Source organism: Antechinus flavipes, chromosome 2, assembly GCF_016432865.1.
Source record: "Antechinus flavipes isolate AdamAnt ecotype Samford, QLD, Australia chromosome 2, AdamAnt_v2, whole genome shotgun sequence".
NCBI lineage: Eukaryota > Metazoa > Chordata > Mammalia > Dasyuromorphia > Dasyuridae > Antechinus > Antechinus flavipes.
Window position 1 is genome coordinate 607,962,581 of NC_067399.1, and position 21,056 is coordinate 607,983,636.

Genomic DNA, 21,056 nt, shown 5'->3' on the forward strand with positions numbered 1-21,056 from the left:
ATATTGTCATTCTATTTATTTTACTTCTATGCAAAGCACATCAGGTGAAATGCTAGGCTGGATGAATCAAAAGCTGGAATTAGAGTTCCTGGAATATCAACAATCTCAAGTATGTAAATGATATTACCCTGATGGCAGAAAATGAAGAGAAATTAAGTAGCCTTTTGTTGATATAATGTCATTGAAGACTTATTAGAGGAGAGTAAAAAAAAAAAAAAAAAAGTGGCCTGAAACTTAATATCAAAAAAAACAAAACAAAACAAAACAAAACAAAAAAAAAAAAAAAAAAAAAAAAAAAAAAAAAAAAACAAAGATCTTGACAATTAATATCAGCACTTCCTGGAAAATTGAGGGAGAAAAAAATGGAAACAATGTCAGATTTTGGGCTCAAAGATTATCGTAGATAACAATTGTGTCCATGAAATTAAAAGACTCTTGTGCCTTGAAAAGAAATTAGCAGAAATCTGGACAGCATATGTCCAAAAAGCAATGACTTCACTTTGCCAACTAAAGTTCATATAGTCAAAGCTATGGTTTTTCCAGTGGCAATGTGTAGCTAGGACTTGGACTCTATGGAAAGCTGAGAGCTGCAGAATTGATGCTTTCTAATTGTGGTGCTATGGAGAAGACATTTGAGAATTCTTCGGACAACAAGGAAATCAAATAAGTTGAAACTTAAAAATCACTGCAGGGTCAGTACTGAAGTTGAAGCTTGAATACTTTGGTTATGTAGGAGAAGATGGACTTATTGATAAAGATCCTGATGTTGGGAAAGATTGAAGGGAAAAGGAAAAGGAGAAAGGACGAAGGATGAAATGGATGGAAGCTGTCATCAATTTAGACTCATAGAGGTAGTGGAGGATAGAAGGGTTTGTCTTGGTATGGTTGATGGGGTAACAGAGTAGCACACGATTGGATAATAATATTATATGCTAAAAACTGGGTATAGGAAGGAAGGCAAAAGATAGTCAGTGCTCTTGGGGAGCTAAGGGTCTGTTTGGGGAGACATGACAAGCACCTTGTACAAAAATGCTCTATACAGGATAAACTGGAAATGGAGGCAAACTCAGGATTTCTCTAATTCCTGGACCTTATTTCTAATAAATTCTGATGCAAAAGGACTCTATAAATCCATGCAACCTATTATTGCCCAACGAATTAATAAGATTTGTTTTCCAACCTCACGGGTTAAGAAATTCTGGGTCAGTTTTTAAGTTCATCCTTAACGACCTCCTCACCCCGACCCTGGCATCTCTCCATGGAGCCACGTGCTGGAACTGAAAGTTGCTTCCGGTCTGGGCTGGTCCAGAGTAAAGCCCGGCTGAGCTTCTAGGCTAATCAGAATTAGGATTGACCTCCGGGTTACCATGGAAACTACACGGGGGAAGCTAGAGTGGGGCTTGGCAGAGGGAGACTAATGGTTTCCGTTCCAGGAAGGAAAAAGGATAGGGGAAGATTATTTTTAAAGGCACTGCTTATTTTAACAACTGCTTGCACTTGTATGAATGAGAAAAGTTCCCGAGCTTTGAACAACATAATATTCCGTGGGAGGGGGAATGAGGAAGAACAGACTAGCTAGAGTCAGCATGGAGACCGAAAAAGAACTACACTTCCCAGAATGCACTAGAGTAGAAAAGGGGGTGGGATGTAGTAAGGAGAACGCCTCCGGCGGCTGCGCAAATGCGTCAAGAACGAGTATCACTTGTCATGTGATGTCGGCATGGCGGTGTTTGCAGATTTAAACCTGAAGAAGGGCTCCGACACAAAAGCGCTTAAGGGGCTTCTAGAGAATGCCGCTCACCGTGAGTGCCCCCTCATGGAATCGGGTGATGTGGGGGAGCACCCGAGCCGGCGAGATATTCGCTCCACAGGCTCCTTGCATAGGGGGAGGGAGGGCGGCACGCCAACTCCTGACTGGGAGGAAGGGGAGCCGAGTGGGCCGAGGGGGCGGGCCCACGTATTGGTTGGAGCGGTGGGGGTCGCGGAGGCTCGAGATCTCCCACTGAGTGAGACGGCGTCACGCGAGGTCTGGGTGCGAGAAACAGCTCTGCCATTTTCTGGCTGAGTGACCTCGGGCAAATTCCTCCCGTCCTCAGTTTCCTCCAGTGCACACGGAGAACCAGGTGATAACCAAAAACTTTCCGAAGCCCATAGTGTAGGAGTCTGTCCCCCAAAATGTCAGCATCGGAGTCAGCTCCCTTTTGGAGTTGTTATCCAAAGTGGTTAACCTGAGGCGGATGTTACAAAGTAACAGTATCAAGCCGAAATCCGGGCTAATTCGTGAACTGGAGGGACCTGCCGGGAGTACAGACCCCCTGCAAGGCGGGGCCTTTGTATTGCTGCTCACCCCGGCACTCGGTGTTAGACCCCATTTGGATCCAGTGGCTTTGATTCCGAGCTCTGGCTTGTTCTCACACCATGTTCACTGTTTGAATATCATTCTTACTCAACTCCAATCATTTAAAAAAAAAAAATGAAATGTTGATAAATGTGGAAATACATATAGAGGAATTGTGCAAGTTTAACAAATATTGGATTACTTGCTCTAGGGAAGGAGATGGGGAAAGTGAGGGAGAAAATTTTGGAACATCAAGTTTTGCAGCCTTATGCAAGGTTGAAAATTATGCTGTATTTTGAAAATAAAAGGCTGATATTAAAAAATATAATAAAATGCTGTTCGCTGAACTAATAAAAAATTCTGATTAGTATAACAGTCAAATTTATTGATTATACAGAAGATTGTGTTTGTTGGGAGGGAGTTACAAAGGATGTGGAAAATAAAGCCCAGTCTTCAGTATTTGCTGTGGATGAAAAAATCTTGTAATTAAAGAAATGAAGTACACAGTTGTGGGTTAGTTAGTGTTGGATCAGTATCATATAATCTTGAGCTCTAGATATGTAAAGCTTTATGTCATTGACCTCAAGAAGAGGTAAATTGGGTTTAACTTTGTGTTTTAATTTTTCAGTTGGGTTTTCCACTGTTGCCATTAATCATGTGGTGGACTTTAAAGAAAAGAAACAGGTAAATTTCTCAGTTGTTTGATTAACAAGGTTCTGTGTTAGTTAGCCTCTTAGTATTTTTCTATGGCAGAAGCTACTTAAAAACATGCATTTTTATTAAGTATAGAAAACTTGGACTTTTTCCCATCCTTTTAACAAAAACATAAAGTCCCTACTATGTTTATTTAATTTGTCTTAGAAGAGATTTTTTAAAAATATATTTATTTATTTAAAACTTAATTACAAAATAGGGGGGAAAGCATTGTCTTGTGCACAGCAGAACATGAGAGGATTCAAAAAAAGAATAAATTTTCATTTCAAGAAATCATATATAATATTTTATATTGTATTTCCAGACTATCAAGCTTTTCTTTGCTTCCTTGTAGGTTTTCTTTGTTCTCTGCTGTTCACTTTTTATTTTATTATTTTTTTATCCTTTCCTCCCTCTCATCTCCCCTATACAGGCTATGGTTTAAGGTGGATTTATGTATGTGTGTGCATGCACATGCATATATACGTGTGTGTGTGTATGCATATATGTAGATATCTATAATCCTACACATCTATATTCATATATATATGTAAAGTACTATACTTGTTTGCCTTCTCTTTCTGAAGGTGGATAACAGTCTTCTTAGGTCAAAGTCTTTCCATATTTTTCTAAATCAATCAACTCATTTTCTAAACCATAGCAATATTCTAACCTTGTTATCTACTTGTTTTAAATAGTCTGAAATAATATTGATTAATATAGCTCACATATAGTGTAGTTTCCCTGTTTTTTCTCTTTTGATTAAATATATTTTAATTTTGAGATCAGTGATTACTACCCCTGCTTTTTTTCTTCTAATTTTACTCCTGATATTATTATCAGAAAAGATTTTCAGTATATTTAAAATAATGATTAATTCAGTACTTACAAATACCTATGACATAATGAGATTATTTTCTCCACAGTGTCCTATTGCATAAAAGCACTTTTTATATACCCTGCACTGTTCTCTTTGCTAGGAATATAATGAAAATAGTTTCTTCCTTCAGAAAACTCATGAGATGTGAAGATTACTCAGCCTTCAAATAATATGCCAATGGAATACACTCTCTGGTAGGCCCTCAGGGGCAGACTGTCTTCCACAAACCAGCCTGACCAAATTCAAAGAGGCTCCTTCCTTCTTCCTTTCTTCCTTTTTTCCCTCCCTCTTTCCTCCCCTATTCCTTCCCTCTCTATCCTTTTCCTTCCTTCCTTCCTTCCATCATTAATAGGTTTCATTGGGTACTAATAGAAGCAATACCTAAAATGAATGAGGATCTTTGGAAGCCCTGAAAGCTAGATTTGTGAGGCATCTAGCTGTCACATAGGAAGATGTTCACCAATATTTATTATAGGAATATATGTGCTTAATTGTAGGAAAACAACTGAGGTAATCCACAAGTAGATGTTCACATAACATGGTTTACTAAGTACACAGTAAAATAATGATAGATGCAATCTTAAGTTTTTTTCTGACTTAAATCTTGGATATGAGGACATATGCTGAGTCAATACAACTGGAAAATAGTTTTTGGAATAACTTTGTCAGTTTAAGGAAACTTCTGTTTGGGGTATATTCAGGGCTTCACTCTTATTAACATTTTTTTAAGAACTAAGTATAATTGCAGTGTCAAAAAGTTAATGCACATTTTTATTTAAATTTGCCCTTCACTGTGTATTCAACATTCACCATTTCATTTTGGACTACTCTTATGACCCAAGAATCATGGTCCTTCCATGCCATCCAGTTTTTCCCATCATCTTCTTTCTCTCAGGTCCAAAGACAGATCCTTGTTTCACCAGTCTTTTTTAAAGACCATTTATCAGTACCTAGCCAGTATTGTATTTATCCTTTTACATTCTGCATCTTAATACTACTTTTGAGTAAGTTAGATTTAATTCAATTTAGATTTAACTATTTTTATATTTTAGGAAATTGACAAACCAATAGTTCCCTCTGAGCTTTTTTCATCTTTACCTATTGTACAGGTAAGTATCATTTTTATGTTCAAAGAATTAAGTATATGATAGATATTTTTTTATCTGTATCATTCTCTTTTACAATGATTTCCCATTTTTTAGTTCAAAACTGATACCATCAAGTCTCAATTTATCCATTTAGCCTCTTATGTACTGCAGCCTTCCTTATATTTCCTCTTTTTTTGATCTCTTTTGAACTATTCTACAGAAGATTCCTAATTATAAAGTGTTCTGTGTCAGTAATGCATATTATACTTTGTTTATCACACTATGTTGTATGATCCTTGAATGAGGGTGACATTTTATTCTTTTTTTCCTCAGAGGGCATAATAATGCAATGCTCACTAATAGAGCTAATAAATAATTGTTGATTTGCTTTCCTGTGTCATTTCCTTTAGTTAATATATTTCTCTAATGAAGAAAATAATGAAGCAATTGTATTTTGTACTTTTTTTTAATAGATTTTTTTTTACCTACAGGGGAAATCAAAACCAATTAAAATTTTAAGTAGACTGACACTTATAGTATCAGATCCATCTCACTGCAATGTTCTGGTAAGTCAGTTTTTGTTTTGTTTTTCCTCTTTAGCATACATATCATAGTATGCTTGTGATTTTTTCCCCTTACAGTGATATTTAGGAATATTAAAGGGAATAGCTTTTTATCTTTTTATACCTTTAAAGTAAATACCCCATTTGTTTTACAAAGATTTTTCTGATCATCCAAACTCAATATAATGTCTTCCTTCTCTGAGTTCTTGCACCATACATTGCCTGTACCACTTATAGAAGTACCTTCTATGAACAGTAGATTCTCTGAAAAAAGAACTTCTTTGTGATAAAAGAACAATTTTTTCTTAACTTCGTAAGTCAGTTTGAAGAAGTGTTAGCTTTGGCTTACTGGCAAGCTTGGCATTGCAGCTGAATCCAGATTCAGTTTGCAGTGCCCATCTGCTGAAGGAAAACAGGGAAGATTTGGCATAGAAATGTGATGCAAAAGAAGTTTGTCTTCAACACTTTCAGCCTCTTCAGAGCATCGTAAATCTGGAAGGAGTTTTAGAGATGATTTGAACAGTTTCTTCATTTATGAAATGGAGCCAGAGAGAAGGATAAAGCCCAGAGAGATGAGGTGACTTCCAAAATCACATACCTAGATTTAGGCCAATTCCAGTAGACTTGTGATGGACAATGCCATCTGCATGCAGAAAGAGGAACTGATTGTGGATCACAACGTAATATTTTCATCTTTTTGTTGTTAATTGTTTTCTTGCTTGTTTTTTTTTTTTTCTCTCATTTTTTCCCTTTTTTGATCTGATTTTTCTTGTGCAGCATGGTAAATGGGGAAATCTGTTTAGAAGAATTGCACGTGTTTAACCTAGATTGGATTACTTACTGTCTAGGGGAAGAGTGGAGAACAAGATAGAAAAATTTGGAATATAAGGTTTTGCAAAGGTGAATGTTGAAAATTATCTTTGCATGTATTTTGAAAAATAAAAACTATTATTATTAAAAAAAAAAAAAAAGATTGTATACTTACTAAGTTGTAGAGTTAGAGTCCCTTCTAATCAAGCACTGAGCATTTATTAAGCACTGCTTATGGAAGAGCCTGATCCTGTGTGAGCTACTGGGAATACAAATGCAAGAAAGGAAATCATCCCTACTTTGAAGGAACTTATATTCTAAAGGGGAAATAAATAAATATATGAAAAATAGATGTAAAGTATATATATGTATAATAAATATAAAAAAATACAAATAATATAAGGTAACTAGGAAGAAAAGGCACAAATTCCTCTTAGGTTGTTTTTGTTTTATTTTTTCTAACTACAGAGAGCAACATCTTCTCGCGTCAAGCTTTATGACATTGTTGCAGTCTTTCCTAAGACAGAAAAACTTTTCCATGTAAGTAAAAAATATTGTCAACTCATTTTTTTTTTCCATTATGGTTAGACAAGTTTTGATCTCAGTGTTAAGATGTATTATTTATGCAGGGTCTACCTGAAGACCACCATGTCTTGAGGAGGATCCTACCCCTTTAGGAGCTGGACATACACCTGTGGTTATGAGAGGCGGGTTTACACAATATCAAGCCTACAATGCTCTCTTTGCAACCTTCATACATTGTTCACAAAGAAAGGCAAAAACAATCCTCTGTTCTCTTGGAGTTTATGTTCTCTTCAAAGAGAACAAGTCTTGTCCTTTTTTTATGTGGCAGCCATCATTGTTTCCTCAAGAACTTCTTTTCTCCAGGCTAAACATGCCCAAGGATCTTTGTCCTATATTTTGGGACATTAGTGCTCTCTTTGCTTTTACTTTTTCCCTTTCCTATTCCTCCCTCTTTTTTGCCTTTGTCATCATCTTTCTGATTCCTCAAGTCTTCCTCTACCCTGCCTTCCATCCTTTCCTTCTCCCTCTCATTTCTTTTATCTTTTCCCTTTAACTAATACAGATTTTAGTAATATTTATGCAACAAAACTTTCTATTTCCTATTAATTTAATTTAATTTAATTTTTTGCTGAGGCAAAAAGGTTAAGTGATTTGGCCTAAGATCACACAGCTAGGCAGTGTTATGTGTTTGAGGCCAGATTTGAACTCAGGTCCTCCTAACTTCAGGCCTGGTGCTCTACCTTGTTTCTGAATTCTTTTGGTACCCATGCTCTCTTTGTTATGAAATTATGTTAATATGAAATGATGCAATAAAGTTCTGGGTACAAAGGCTATATACATTTAGAATCAGCCATCTTTCAGAAGTGATATGTCAAACTGACCTTTTTTCTGATTTCGCTAGTATACTAGCAAGAGGATCATGGACAAGATAGTCTTTGGTCAAAAAAAAAATCTCTTCTCTACTAATTAGAAATTATTTTAGGTTAATTAGTTCATCTTTTTTTCAATTCTTTCAAAATGGGTAAGTTGTTTTTTTCATATCTTTAGTATAAAATATTTTAATCAGATTTCCCTCCCCCACTATGTAGTTAAGAAAATGCTAAAGTGGAAAAGATAATTTTAGATGATGGAACACTTTAGGAAATTTGGGAAGGAAGGGAATGAACATTTATTAAGCACTTACTATATTCCAAGCACCTTACAGATATCTCATTTGATCCTTACAACAACCCTTTGAAGTAAGTTCTATTATGATCCCCATTTTTCATTTCAGAAAACTGAGTCAGATAGAGGTGACACAGTTTTCCAAGGGTCCCACAGCTCATAAAGTATCTGAGGCTGGATTTGAACCCTACCCAGGCCCAGCATTCTTTGCCCTTTAGGGCCTCCGTAAAATGCCATACTGGGGATTTGGACAGCCAGAGAGATGGATAAGAAAACAAAAAGAGAGTCCAAAGGAGGTTAAAATAACAAATCTTTTTTAAAGGCCTTTAGTACCCTAAGCAACTAATGTGCATAACCAGGGTTAGATTACCCAATTTGGAGTTTATTTTATAGAGGTATTGAATTCCTTTAAATTGCATTTATGGTATATTAGAACAATCATTGTTATTTTAAAATTTTGATTTTTGTTCCCCAAAAGCATTTATCATCTTAAAATGAGATAAGCTACATTTAGATTGCTTAAAAATTCAGACTTAATTATAAACTTACGAGTCATTCTGATCCATATTTTTTAAATGCCTATCATCTAACATTTGGCATTTTACAAACATCTCCAGACAATCTTAGTGACACCGACATATGTTTGTAAATCAGTTCTAGATTTTTTTAGAAAAGAAAATAGACATGATTTTTTCTAAGCAACATCTCTGAAATTTTTAGTTAGCTTCCTGTTTTATCCAGTAGATGGCGCAGTTGACTGGGAGAAAGTTGTATGTTATATATTCAATTATGCAACCCTTCTCCTCCCTCCCCTCCCCTCCCCACCTTGGTAGTGGCTCTGTTTATCCTAGAGTATGATATAGAAGTTTTTGATAACTAGTTTATAAGGCACAGTCTCAAGAAAAAAACAGTTGCTTCCACCACTTATTCTATTTTTAGTCTCCTCTGAATGAGAGAGTCGAGATTTCTGGAATAAGCCAAAACAGTCAGTGTATCTGATGCCTCTTAATTTGCATTATAACTGGACAAGAATAAATATATTATTTTATCATGTCAATGCTAAAGACCTTTTTCTAAATGTTACAACTTTTGTCAACGCTTAATTATCATACTTATAGAGGATTTATTTCTTATAATTAGGCTAGTGCAGCTCAGAATTTGTGAGCTCAAGAGATCCAGATCTTCGGCCTCCCCCATCAGGGATTACATGCCCATTAGTCTTATAAAACAAAACCTTTATCTTAAAGCAGTTCAATTTGGAACCATTTTCTTTTCTTAAGTTTTCTAACTGAATTCATAAAAATGTAAGTTGGATTTTTAGTGCAACAGAGTTACTTGGATAAAGAACTACCATCCTTTATGTGATTTGATGGGTATGTGTGTGTGGGTGTGTGGGTGTGTGTCTGTGTGTATGTAGAGAGAGAGACAGAAACAGACATACACACATAATGTGCTGTAGTGCAGCCAGATCAGAATAAACATAATTTGACTTTCTAAGTCAATATAGGGTCTGCAAGCATCCTTGCACACAGTTTAGTTGCCTCCGTACTCCACTCCAATGCAGACAAGAGGACTTGCCTGATGCCAGTGAAAGAACAAGTTCAAAGAGTCTCTCAATTTGATTGTGCTATTTGTCCCATTATCTTCGATGTTTAAAAAATGTGTGTGTGTGTGTTTAAAAACCCTTTGTTTTGCTTATACAGGTTGCTTGCACAAGTTTAGATGTGGATTTGGTGTGTATATCAGTAACAGAGAAATTGCCATTTTATTTCAGAAGACCTCCCATTAATGTGGTAAGTCTGGTATCCTTTAATCAGATGTGTTTTTCATTAAAGTGAAAGTTAAGAAAAAGGGAAAGATCATTAGAGCAGAAGAGGATTACTTTTAGAGTAATATCTTTTTTATGGCTGAAGAAGGAGGAAGTTCAATCTTTTAAGATTGAATAAGATAAATTATAAGAGGTACATTTTTTCAGAAATAATTGGATATTATCAATATATGGAGTAAGAATACTGAAAAAAGAAATTGAAGAGAATGAAGGAGAAGGAAATAAAGATGCTTAGACCTTCTGTAAACAGCATGAGAACTTTTCATCACTCTAGAGATTGTGGACTAGAGGGAGAAGCCCTGAGGATTTCAGGAGCAGAAATTCAGACCTGGAAGAAGGGTTGGGAAGTTGGGCTCCCTTGTTTCACAGATGAGGAAACTGAAGCCCAAAAAGATGCCAGTACCCTGGTAGTCAGTAGGAGAGCCAAATCCAAGCTTCTGTCTTCTTCCAAAGCACAGCACACATCTCCCAACATCTTCATTTATCAAATGAAGAGTTGGATTCAGTAATAGGTCTTTTAGTACTCTAAATCCATGATCCTTTGAATCCAAATCCAGTGTACTTTCACTTTATCATATAAAAATAACCTTATAAAACAAAAGTTTTCCTGCAAAAAGGAACTCATGGAAGAACTGAAATGAAAGCTAATAAAGTCATCTCATGAATTTCCCCTATTTGTCTTCTGTTCCATCCTATTTTCTCTCTCCTTCCAGGGTCACATTTGTACCAAATATGTGACCTAACTTCAAAACTGTTTAATAGAGTTAGCCCATTATATCATATTTGGCGAATTTGATTGGTTAATACTTGTTCTTAGTACTGCTCATTACCAGAATTTTAAAAAGCAAGGGTTTTCAAGTTGGGGTTTGTGAACTTTTATGGATAGATACACCAGACATACATACACCCACACCACACATACATTTTAATAACTATTTCATTATAATTGATTTTCTTTGTTATCTTGTGTGTTTTATTTTATGCATTTAAAAACACTATTCTGAGAGGGGTCCTCAGACTTCATCTGAAGAATGCCTCTTCTAGGCATTCTGTGCAAGTGAACTGAAATGACACAAAAAATTGTTAAGAGTCCCTGCTGTAGAGGAATCTGGACCCTCTGGCAAGTGTGGTGATAGCAATAACAAGTTCACCTGGACAAATACCCAAACTATCTAAGGTTGTTCTACTGTAGGGTAGATTTTAATGTAATTTGTTAATTTCTTAAAATTAGGGTAGCATCTAAATCAAGAGTTCCTAATTTTGTAATTGTAAACTTTTTTTAAGAAGTCTTCATAATTGTATTTCATTATAATTGGTTTCCTTTATAAAAATGTGTGTGTTTTCTGTTATATATTTAAAAACATTTTCAGAAGGAATCCATTAGCTTTATCAAATTGCCAATGATATCCAATTAGTGAAAAAAAGATTCAGAACTGATTTAAATGGAAAAGGTTTAGATGATATTTTTTTTTATTACTATGAAAGTATAATTCAAGGGATTTTAGTATTTTTATGTTAATTTTCAAACCAGTTTTTACACCTTTCTCCTTCATCAAAAAGCTTCTTGATTCTTCTTCACTTTCTGCCATCAAAAACTCAGGTCTTCTTGACTCCAGATGCGGCAATGTATCCATTTTGCCACATAGCTGCCCTAAGCACTATTACACAGTAGTTTACTTGGGAAAGATCTGTGTGTTTGGTTCGGGAAGCTGCAGACTCAGGGTTCATCATCAGGGGCTAGGCTATATTGAGAGTTACAGTGTCTAGGAGCAGAGAGGTGGCAATAGTTCTGGGTTCTTCTTTGCTCAGGCCACTACTAGAGGACATAATTGGGGAGAGATAGCTAATATGGTCAGAATCAACAAAGATGTTGACAAAAACTAAAAGCATTGGATTGAATTGGTGAGATATAATTCACGAGGGGAGAGATATGGTTAAATGAAAGTTTTGGAAAAAGATCTGAGGAGTCTCAGGGGACTACCCTGAGTCAGCAGTGTGCTCTGATATTCAGAAAAGCTAATGTGATCTTGGGCTTCCTTTATGCAAGTAGAGATAGTCTCCAAAAATAAAGAAGTGATAGTCCTCTAAACTCTTCTATAGTCAAAATCCCATTGGAAAATATGGTTCTGGGAGTTGTAATAGAAAAAGGACATAGGGAGGCTGGACAAAGAAGAACCAAGTCCCACTTTTGTGAGGATCATGAAGGAACTAGCAGTGTTCATTCTGGAGAATAATGTCCTGATGATTGTTCAGTGATCTGAAGGGCTGTCTCCTGGAAGAGGGGCATCCAGTCTGGCTTTGTCTGGCCAAACAAGGAACATTGAGTAGAAGGTGCAAAGAAGTGTAGGGTTTATGTCACAGAAAATGGCTTTTCAGTGAGAGCTCTCCAGAAATGTCTTCGGAATTGGCAGGTTTCCATTGCTTAGATAAAGGCCTTTAAGCAGAGGCTGTGTGACTATTTTCCAGGATGCTCAAAGAAGGCACTCCTCTGAGTCATGCTGTGGCCTCAGTGGCCACTCTGGCCCCCTCCAATGCTCACATTTTGTGATTCTGGTATAATGAAAAGAGCACTGTGTTTGAATTGGGAGTTAAGTTTAAATCATAGCCGTGATACTTAGTAGTTGTGTGGCAAGTGTTAAGTCCTGTCATCTTTCTGATACTTAGTTTTCTCTTCTGTAAAATAGAGGAGAGTTTTCTTCAACAACTCTATGAGTTAAGAAAGCATTTTGTAATTCTTTTTTTCTTAGAGGATTTGGATGTAGGAGCTTTGACTTAATCATCTTTTTGATTGTATTTTGATCTTCTTTGTCACGACAGTAACTTTCTGTGATCAGAAACTTTTTTGTTGTCTGCTCATTTTCCTAGCCTATTATTCAGCTTTTAACTCTTTGTTAAAGTAGGACTCTTTCCAGGGTGGAGGGTGCAGTGTCCCAAGCTTCAGTAATTTTGTGCAACTATTTTCAGAGATCTTTCTGGGGACCTGACCACAAATCCTCTTCTGAAGTAGAGCTGTTAGGAATGTCCCTATCCCACTGTAGCCTTAAGGTCTAGTGTGCTAAAGTAACAGAATTCAGCTTTGCTGGGGCTAAGTGCCCCACTGAGTGTTGACTCCCACCACATTGCCACAGACCCTCTCTGCTGACCTTCCAAGTCCTTCCTTGTGTCCCCAAGCCAAGGGGTCCAGAGGCCTCCAGCCCCTTCTTGCTGATGCTAGTGGGAGAGATGAAGAAGGGAGGAGCGGGGAGCGGTACTGCACCTCTCCCTGATCTTCTAAGTTGCCTGCAGCTGGAAAATGTTCTGCTTTTGTCTTTTTGGGTATTCTGGTGCTCTAAAATTTGGAGTCATTATTTTAAAGGATTTGGAGTGGTTTGGGGGAGAAGTTGAGCAAGTCCCTGCCTTTACTCCACCATCTTGGCTCCGCCTTGCATTTTTTGATTCTTAAAGTCTTGTGTAAAACGGCATTCATCATTGTCTCCTTATCTCCTATTGGGAAGAATCATACCAAGGAGTCCTTAGTTTCATTCATTCACCAACTATTTGTCCAACTGTAACTTATTCTGAGGGAATCCTCTAACTTGGTAGTATATATTTATCCTCATTTCATCATCATCATCATCATCATCATTATTATTATTATTTTTTTGCTGAGGCAATTGAGGCTAAGTGATTTGCCCAGGTGTGATCCGTGATCCTGTTAAGTGTCTGAGATCAAATTTTAACTCAGGTCTTCCTGATTTCAGAGCTGGAGCTCTGTTCACTGCGCCACCTAGCTGCCTCCCTCATTTCATTCTTTAAGAAAGATTTGACTGTTAAAATTAGGACTAAATGAAAAAACAAATAGATGTGTACAGTGGAATAGGATGATTGGATATTTTCCGTTTATCTTTTCTTATTGCTGTTGTTTGTTCAGGCAATTGAGCGAGGCATAGGCTTTGAAATTACTTATTCTCCTGCCATCAAAGACTCCACAATGAGAAGATACACCATTTCCAATGCTCTCAGTCTGATGCAGATCTGCAAAGGGAAGGTATGTCTGTGCTCTGAGAAAGTATTTCAAATACTAACAGGTTAATTCTTCCTGATGCAGTTGGATCAAATTTCCTGCCTTTATACCAGTAATTAATACAAAAAGTATTCAGGGTACAAAAACAGATTATATCACATTATGGGTTATTTTCAGGTTTTAATGAGAAGAGAAATCTTGAAAAGCCTGATTTACAAACAAAACCTTGTAGACATCAGGCCTGCATTGAGAATTTAGTGTTTTGGAAGAAAGTGAGAAACAGTGTTTGTCTTTAGTAGATTGAATTAAAGTTATCTGACCTTTCTCAACCTTTTTGATCTCGTTCAGCTTTTCTGAGTTTTTCTATTTAGGAAAAAAAAAATTATATTTCCCTTTTTGAGCATTTTTAGTTTTACATTCTTTTCTTCCCTCCCTTGATTTTTACCTTGTTGAGTTTGAATAATTTTGCATCATTTAAATCATCTGAAATTAATTTCAATGACTTTTATTTTGTAGAATGTAATTGTATCTAGTGGTGCTGAAAGGGTAAGTCTCATTGCACACTTTGTTTTGTTTGGCTTAAATTTTTAAAATGCTGTCTAAAGAAAAAATTAAATAGCAACATTATCAGTGCTGGGGTACCTTGTTCTAAAGAAAAGATCCCTCATTGCACTTGGAATCAGAAGCCTTGGGTTCAAGTTCCAGGTCTCTGGACAAGTCACTTGGCCCTATTATTCTTAGTTTTCTCACCTATAACATGGAAATGATGTCTAGGGTCCTTTTCTTATAGGTTTCTAGCAGAGAGAAATGTTTTAACTGTAAAATATATTTTACTATGAAAATTATGGAAATCACAGCCTGCTTAACTATAGTATTATTATTTTTCTTGTCCTATTGCCTTTTTGAGTATCCAGCTAATTATTTACAAAGCAAATTTTTGAAATGTTATAAATAACCTAATCACAATTTTTTTTTTTTTTTGATTTTCAGCCTTTAGAAATAAGAGGACCATATGATGTAGCAAACTTGTATCCTTTTCTAAAATTGTTGTGTCATTGAAGATTTTGGCCTGGTGAATAGAAATAGCAATGCAATCTAAAATATTTTTCCATAAGTTTTTGAGATTTTTAGGATGGTTGTAGTTTATTAATTTTATATTCAAGTTATTTAACGATCACTGCTTTTGCTTAATTTGAGAATTAAAAAAAAACAAAACTGCTATACATTCAGTTAGAAAATGTTAAGTAGCTAGTCATTCTAGTTAAACCTCTGATGAAACTCTGCTGATGACTAGAGAAATATTAGACCAAAGAGAAGTGCTTCCTTAAAATAGTTTCACCCCTAGATTTACTAATTATCTTTATTCCAGAGTTCAAGATTTTATTTGGGTGATGTAAGGATGAGATGTGGACATACAGAGACTGCCAGTTTAAAAAACAACTTAGAAAACAGTGCATTTCCTATATGTCTATATAAAGAATTTTGAGTTTCATTTTTGTGAGTTCTAACCCATCTTAAGGCATCTTTTGTTGGCATGATATTGTAATTCTTAATGAATTGGCAGAGGCTTGTTGTTTGGACTCTCTGAAAGTGATGCTAAGGCAGCAGTGTCCACAAATTGCAGGGCAACACTTCTTCATGGAGGTAAGTGGGATGCTGTTTTACAGACTTGAAATAGATTTTCCCTTAAATTTCTGTGCCTCTGGTTTTGTTTTTGTTCAAATAATGCCAAAGATTTTCAGTTAAAAATCTGTATTTTCTAATGCAGTCAGGAAGTGTTTATTAAGCACCTGCTGTGTTTAAGGAACTTTGTTAAATGCTGGGCATACAGGAAGAGATAAAAGACAAAAAAAGGGGAGGCACAGTTTGGTAGCACAGCGGATAAAGTGCCAGTCTTGGAGTCAGGAAGATCTGAGTGCAAATCTGGTGTCAGCCACTCGGTACTTACTAGCTATGTGCCTGTGGGCAAGTCATTTCACTCCAATACCTTCACTAGTAATAATAAAGACAGTCTCCACCCTGAAGGAGCTCACACATTGGTCTGCTAGCTTTTCCTCACAGAAGATGCTTCCCTCTCTGTCTCTTACTGCACAAGGAAAATCAGATCAAAAGGGAAAACAAACATGATAAAGAAAAAGAAAATGAGACTATCAACAACAAAAAGGGTGAAAATACTATGCTTTGATCCACAGTTTCCATAGTTCTCTCTGGATGCGGATGACACTTTCCATCACAAGTCTAGTGGAATTTCCTTGAATCATCTCATTGTTAAAAAGAGCCTTAGTTTAGTATTTTAATTCCCAAAAACTATGTTTAAAAAATATACTTTTAACAGTCTCAGTATAATTAAGTTGTTGTGCAAGTTAACCTATACATTGAATATGTTAAAAAAGAATTCTGATCTTTTTTTTTCTACATATGACCTAGTGAATCTTGATTGCTATTCAAAAATTAGTTCATAATATCAAAATAGAGCTACATTTAAAATTTGCCACTTTTAAAATCACATTCTCTAATTTTTTCTTGCAAAGATGTTATCCAAACCTAGAAGCATTACCCAAATAAAAAAGAATTTTTTGCTTCATAATAAGTTAATTTCATTATTATTTCATTCTTTTCACAAACCTTTTCAGGTGAACTTTTCTCCAGTAATTTCTTCATTATTCTTTAGAGAAAATTTAAGTGTGGTAAGAAGGTGCATTTTGTTTCACTTGCTCACCCGCAGTAACACAACACAATAAATCATAAGGGTGAAGGGACTGTAATGATACAGAAATGGGAATGAGCCAGGCAAAGGTAATGCTATAAAAAGAAATCCTACAAATCTATAGGAGGAAAATTATTGTTCCTTGATGAGTTACAGACTGTAAAGTAGAATTTTTTTTAAAAGGTAATTAATGAAATTTCTTAAAATAATTTACATACAGAAGTTGAGTAGTTCTGTTTGCATTGAATCAGTTTAGCTTAAGTTGATTCACATGGTTAAAAAAAAGTAGATATTAGAACCATTTTAAAGATAAAGATTTAAGATAATCTGTTTTATGTTTTTACTTTTGCAATTTTGCTTTGTACTCTATTCTTGTTTGGACTCTATCCTTTATGGTCTTGGTGTTATGAATATACATTTCCAAATTCATCATTATTTTCCACTTTGGAAAATGGAAATCATTAGCATTTTCCATTTATTTAAAAAAACTCTAGTCTTAATTGTATATAGCATTTAAATGACCTTGAATGAGATTCTATCTTTAATATAAATCATACTTTTAAATGGATCAAGGTATATAGACCCAAGCAAGTTAGCCATGCTAAGTTGTAAGGAAGCACTCATTTTTTTTTTTGCATTTTTTTTCATCTCTTCATTTAAAGAGTAATAATTAAACAGATCTATTGTCATCAATAACTAACATTTACTGAAGGCTTATAAGTATATAGGGCAATTCATTAGATTGATTGCTTTGAAAACAGAGATAGAAAACAAATATAAAGTAGGCAGATATAGAAACAATCAGTAGTGCAAGGTAGTGTCTGTGCTAAAGGCTTGGTATAGACTGAAAATTTCCTGTTGGGTTACTAATTCCTAAGAGTGGTTGTGATTGCGGTGGGTCTCATGATTGAAGTGGAATTGAAGGTGGGTTTTAAAAGGAAGGAATATGCTTGGTAAGTGGTTAGGAGGACCTTCCCAGCAGAGGAAATAGTACTGCCAAGAGAGTAATGGGCTTCCCATTGCCAAAAGGAAAAAGCCCTTTAAAACCTGGTCCCTATATTGTGTTACAATATTCCCTCCCTATATCCTTCCCAGATTGGTAGACAGTAAAAAGCTTCATATTTGGAGTCACAAGAACTGGATGTAAGCCCACCTTCGGACCTTTGCTGGCTGTGTAATCACAGGCAGGTGTTTAACTTCTGACCTTTATTTGTGCCCCATGCTTAGCCTAGTGCCAGACACAGAGACGGCACTTAATACTTTGTCAACTATAAAAGTGCACGATGGGACAGTGAGCCACTTCCTAGGTAGTTGTGAAGAAAGCCCTTTGAAAGCCTTAAACACTGGGCAGCTGTAATCTGTTGTTCCCTCATGTAAGCCTCTCAAGACTGGGGCCCTTTATAGAGACTGTCGTCATACTATTCGTGTGGATTGTCTCAGCCCTGAAGGTGGTCAGTATGGTCAGGAGTGCTTGGGAATGGGTGGACAGTGACTGAGACAGTGTCTGGACGGACATGGGTCAGCATGAGGGTGTACAGTAGGGAAGGAGGAGGAGAAGGAGAGGAAGAAAAAGAGCTAGAAGAGTATCAGAGAGGTTTCTTTATACCTGCACCCTTCTTTGTGTCACTGCAAATGTGACTGAGCTTATAGATGCCTCGTATGCTCTGTTACTATGTCAGGTTACCTTAATTTGGAACACTGATCACACTACTCATGAATCAGTGTTCCTGTGTAAATAGGAATATGATAATACTTTAAATACGGCTGATAATATTTAAGCCTAAGGGAAGATCTGGTTCCTTAGTTTATACCTTGCAGGTAATTTAAAATTTATCAGGGCACTTTAGTGATGGTTGGTGATGAGCATCTATTAAAGTATCTGGTGAAACCGGATATAATAAGTATCATTAGATCTGTAGCAGTTTTCTTTCCAACTCCAGTAACTTAGTAGGATATTGATATTTTATTAGTTGTTTTGTTCGTAAGTCAAGTTCACACAGATGTGTTCTATGTGATTTTGTTTTATTCTAGAAACTAGAAAAACTGCTTTTGGTATTATTTATACAACAAAGAAACCAAGAACAACTGAGGAGGATGACAGTGTTCCAGCCTGCAAAAAAGCCAAGTGTGAGAACTGACTAAAAGAGGCACCAGGACTTTAACCGGCACATCCCCCTCCTCTCATTGGCTGTCACCAACAATCATGAAGAAAAGACTTTGCCAGGCTCTCTGCTTGAATTTTATTTTGAAATCAATCATTTTTTTTTTTTTGTGCCCTAGTTAATAAAAAAAAGGAAAGAATAAAAGAAAAAAAAAGGAAGTAGACTAATGAACTACCACTAATAACCATAGTATCAGATAATTTAGATGACTGTGTGAATCATATTTTGTCTCTACTTGCAAGTAAGATGTTATGGAAAACAAACACTTGACAGAATGTATTAATTAATTGAAATATTACTTTATCCTATTTCTTTTTAAATACTTTTATGCTTTTTTATACAATATCAGTAATTTATTTCTTCCATATTACTATTCAAAATAAATAGTATATTTAGGGGTATATTAAAATTTGCCATGTGAGTAAAACTTTTGTAATACTAACTTTGAGACATGAAGAGGAGATCTTTTTTATTTTAAAATTTTGTTGCAGAAAAGAAATATGTCAAGTTATTTGTTTTGATACAATAAATATTTCTCAACAGATACTCAAATGAGTCCTTTTACAAAGCATATTCCCCTTCCTCTCATGCCTAGATAAAAGAGAGAGCTTTCTAATCTTTATTATGCTAAGATTGACCATTGTTTTCCAATCTATTGCTTCTCATTGATTTAATTTATGTTCTTGAAGAAATCATATTGTTTGACTTCTGCCTCCTCACTCTGCATGACTACTTAAGTTTTCTTCCCATGTCTTTTCTGAATTCTTCACATTTGTCATTCTTTATAGTGTATTTATTATGTTATTTATGCACCATATTTATACATCATAATTTGGCCATTTCCTAATTATTTGGTATGTGTTTTGTTTCCAGCTTTTTGTTATCCTGAGTTATTTGGACATAGACATATTTTTGGTACATTTGGGTAGCTTCTTACTTTCATTAGCTATTGGAGAGTTAGTCTTCATAATGGAGTCTTGGGTCAAAATGTATGAGCATTTTAGTAACTTCTGTTCCACGATTTCAAATTGTTTTACAAACAAAGGAGCAAATTTATAGCTCCATGAGCAGTGAATTAACTTGCTGAGATAAGTTGAGGATCTATTGAGTAAGTACTGCTAAATCAACTAAATTAAAGAATTCAGAGATAATTATCTATGGAGTTTGATTACACATTGCACAAGTTTTTCTGTATTAAAAAAAGAGAACCTAGAATATGACCTTCAACAAACTCATATAGGAATATAAGCAATACAGACAGCTAGGTTAGCACAGTGGATAGAGTGCCAGGCCTGGATTCAAGAACTTTCTCATTTCAAAACTGGCCTCAAACAGTAGCTGGGTGACCCTGAGCCAATCACTTAGCCTATTTGTTTCAGTTCCCTCATCTGAAAAATGAGCTCAAGATGGATATAACAAGCCTGAAAATATCTTTTTCCAAGAAAATCCTAAATGAAATCATGAAGAGTGAACACAGCTGAAAAACAATTGAACAACAACAAAAAGTGGAATATAAAAGTGAAATTTTCAGAAAACGAGGGGAAGAATATGTTATACGTGTTTGGAAACAGGAAAACAATGAGATCACCTACAAGCTGGTCAACACAGGAGTTGTGGCTTCTTTCCCAGCCTGATCATGCAGGTGTTATGACCTGAGTTTCCAGGAACAAAGTCTGAAAATTGGAAATAGAGACTGGGCCAATGTCCTCATCTTAGTGGTGGCAAGAAAGCTGAACCAGTTTCTCATCACAGTCTCTCTTTTGTCATAGGGACAGTATTAAGTGTGAGCCGGAAATTCTCTTGCTATACTCCCTATCTACCCAAAACCATTCTGCCATTGGTTTTTCTCATCTAGGACTTGTAGCTTGCTGAGTAAAGTATCAGAATGTTTTTGCCTTTTCTTGTTTATTAGTGATTTTTAACATTTTTCAGATTATGATTGTTTCATTTGAAAACTTGTGATCATATACATTTGTGATAATTTGATAGTTTGTAATATCTAAAGATTTTTATTGTAAGACTTTAATATAAAGGGTTATTTTTATTCCCACCCTTATCTCTTCTTCTGATTCTGGTAACATTGCTTTTACCTAACATATTGTTACTTTTCTCTTCAGGCTCCCATTTGGTTATGAATTTTTTCTTATTCCCTAATTTTGAAAGAACAAATCTTCCATTAGTCTCTAATTTTTCTGTGGTATGATGTTTTATATTTATATTCATATTACTCTTGTCCTACACACTCTGCTCCACCCAAACCACTACTCTTAGGTTTAAAGGCACAAATGGAAATGA

At 35.6% G+C, this 21,056-nt stretch overlaps 1 protein-coding gene across 1 annotated transcript; it reads left to right on the plus strand.

Annotated features, from left to right (window-relative positions):
* The first annotated feature begins 1,685 nt into the window (after positions 1-1,685).
* On the plus strand, positions 1,686-19,307 carry RPP30 (ribonuclease P/MRP subunit p30). The gene is made up of 11 exons (XM_051981625.1): positions 1,686-1,802; positions 2,967-3,022; positions 4,964-5,020; positions 5,491-5,565; positions 6,841-6,912; positions 9,765-9,854; positions 13,800-13,916; positions 14,409-14,438; positions 14,883-14,920; positions 15,457-15,536; positions 18,631-19,307. The coding sequence occupies exons 1-11, from the start codon at positions 1,721-1,723 to the stop codon at positions 18,735-18,737; spliced, it is 804 nt and encodes a 267-aa protein (XP_051837585.1). The 5' UTR covers positions 1,686-1,720; the 3' UTR covers positions 18,738-19,307.
* Positions 19,308-21,056: the final 1,749 nt, after the last annotated feature.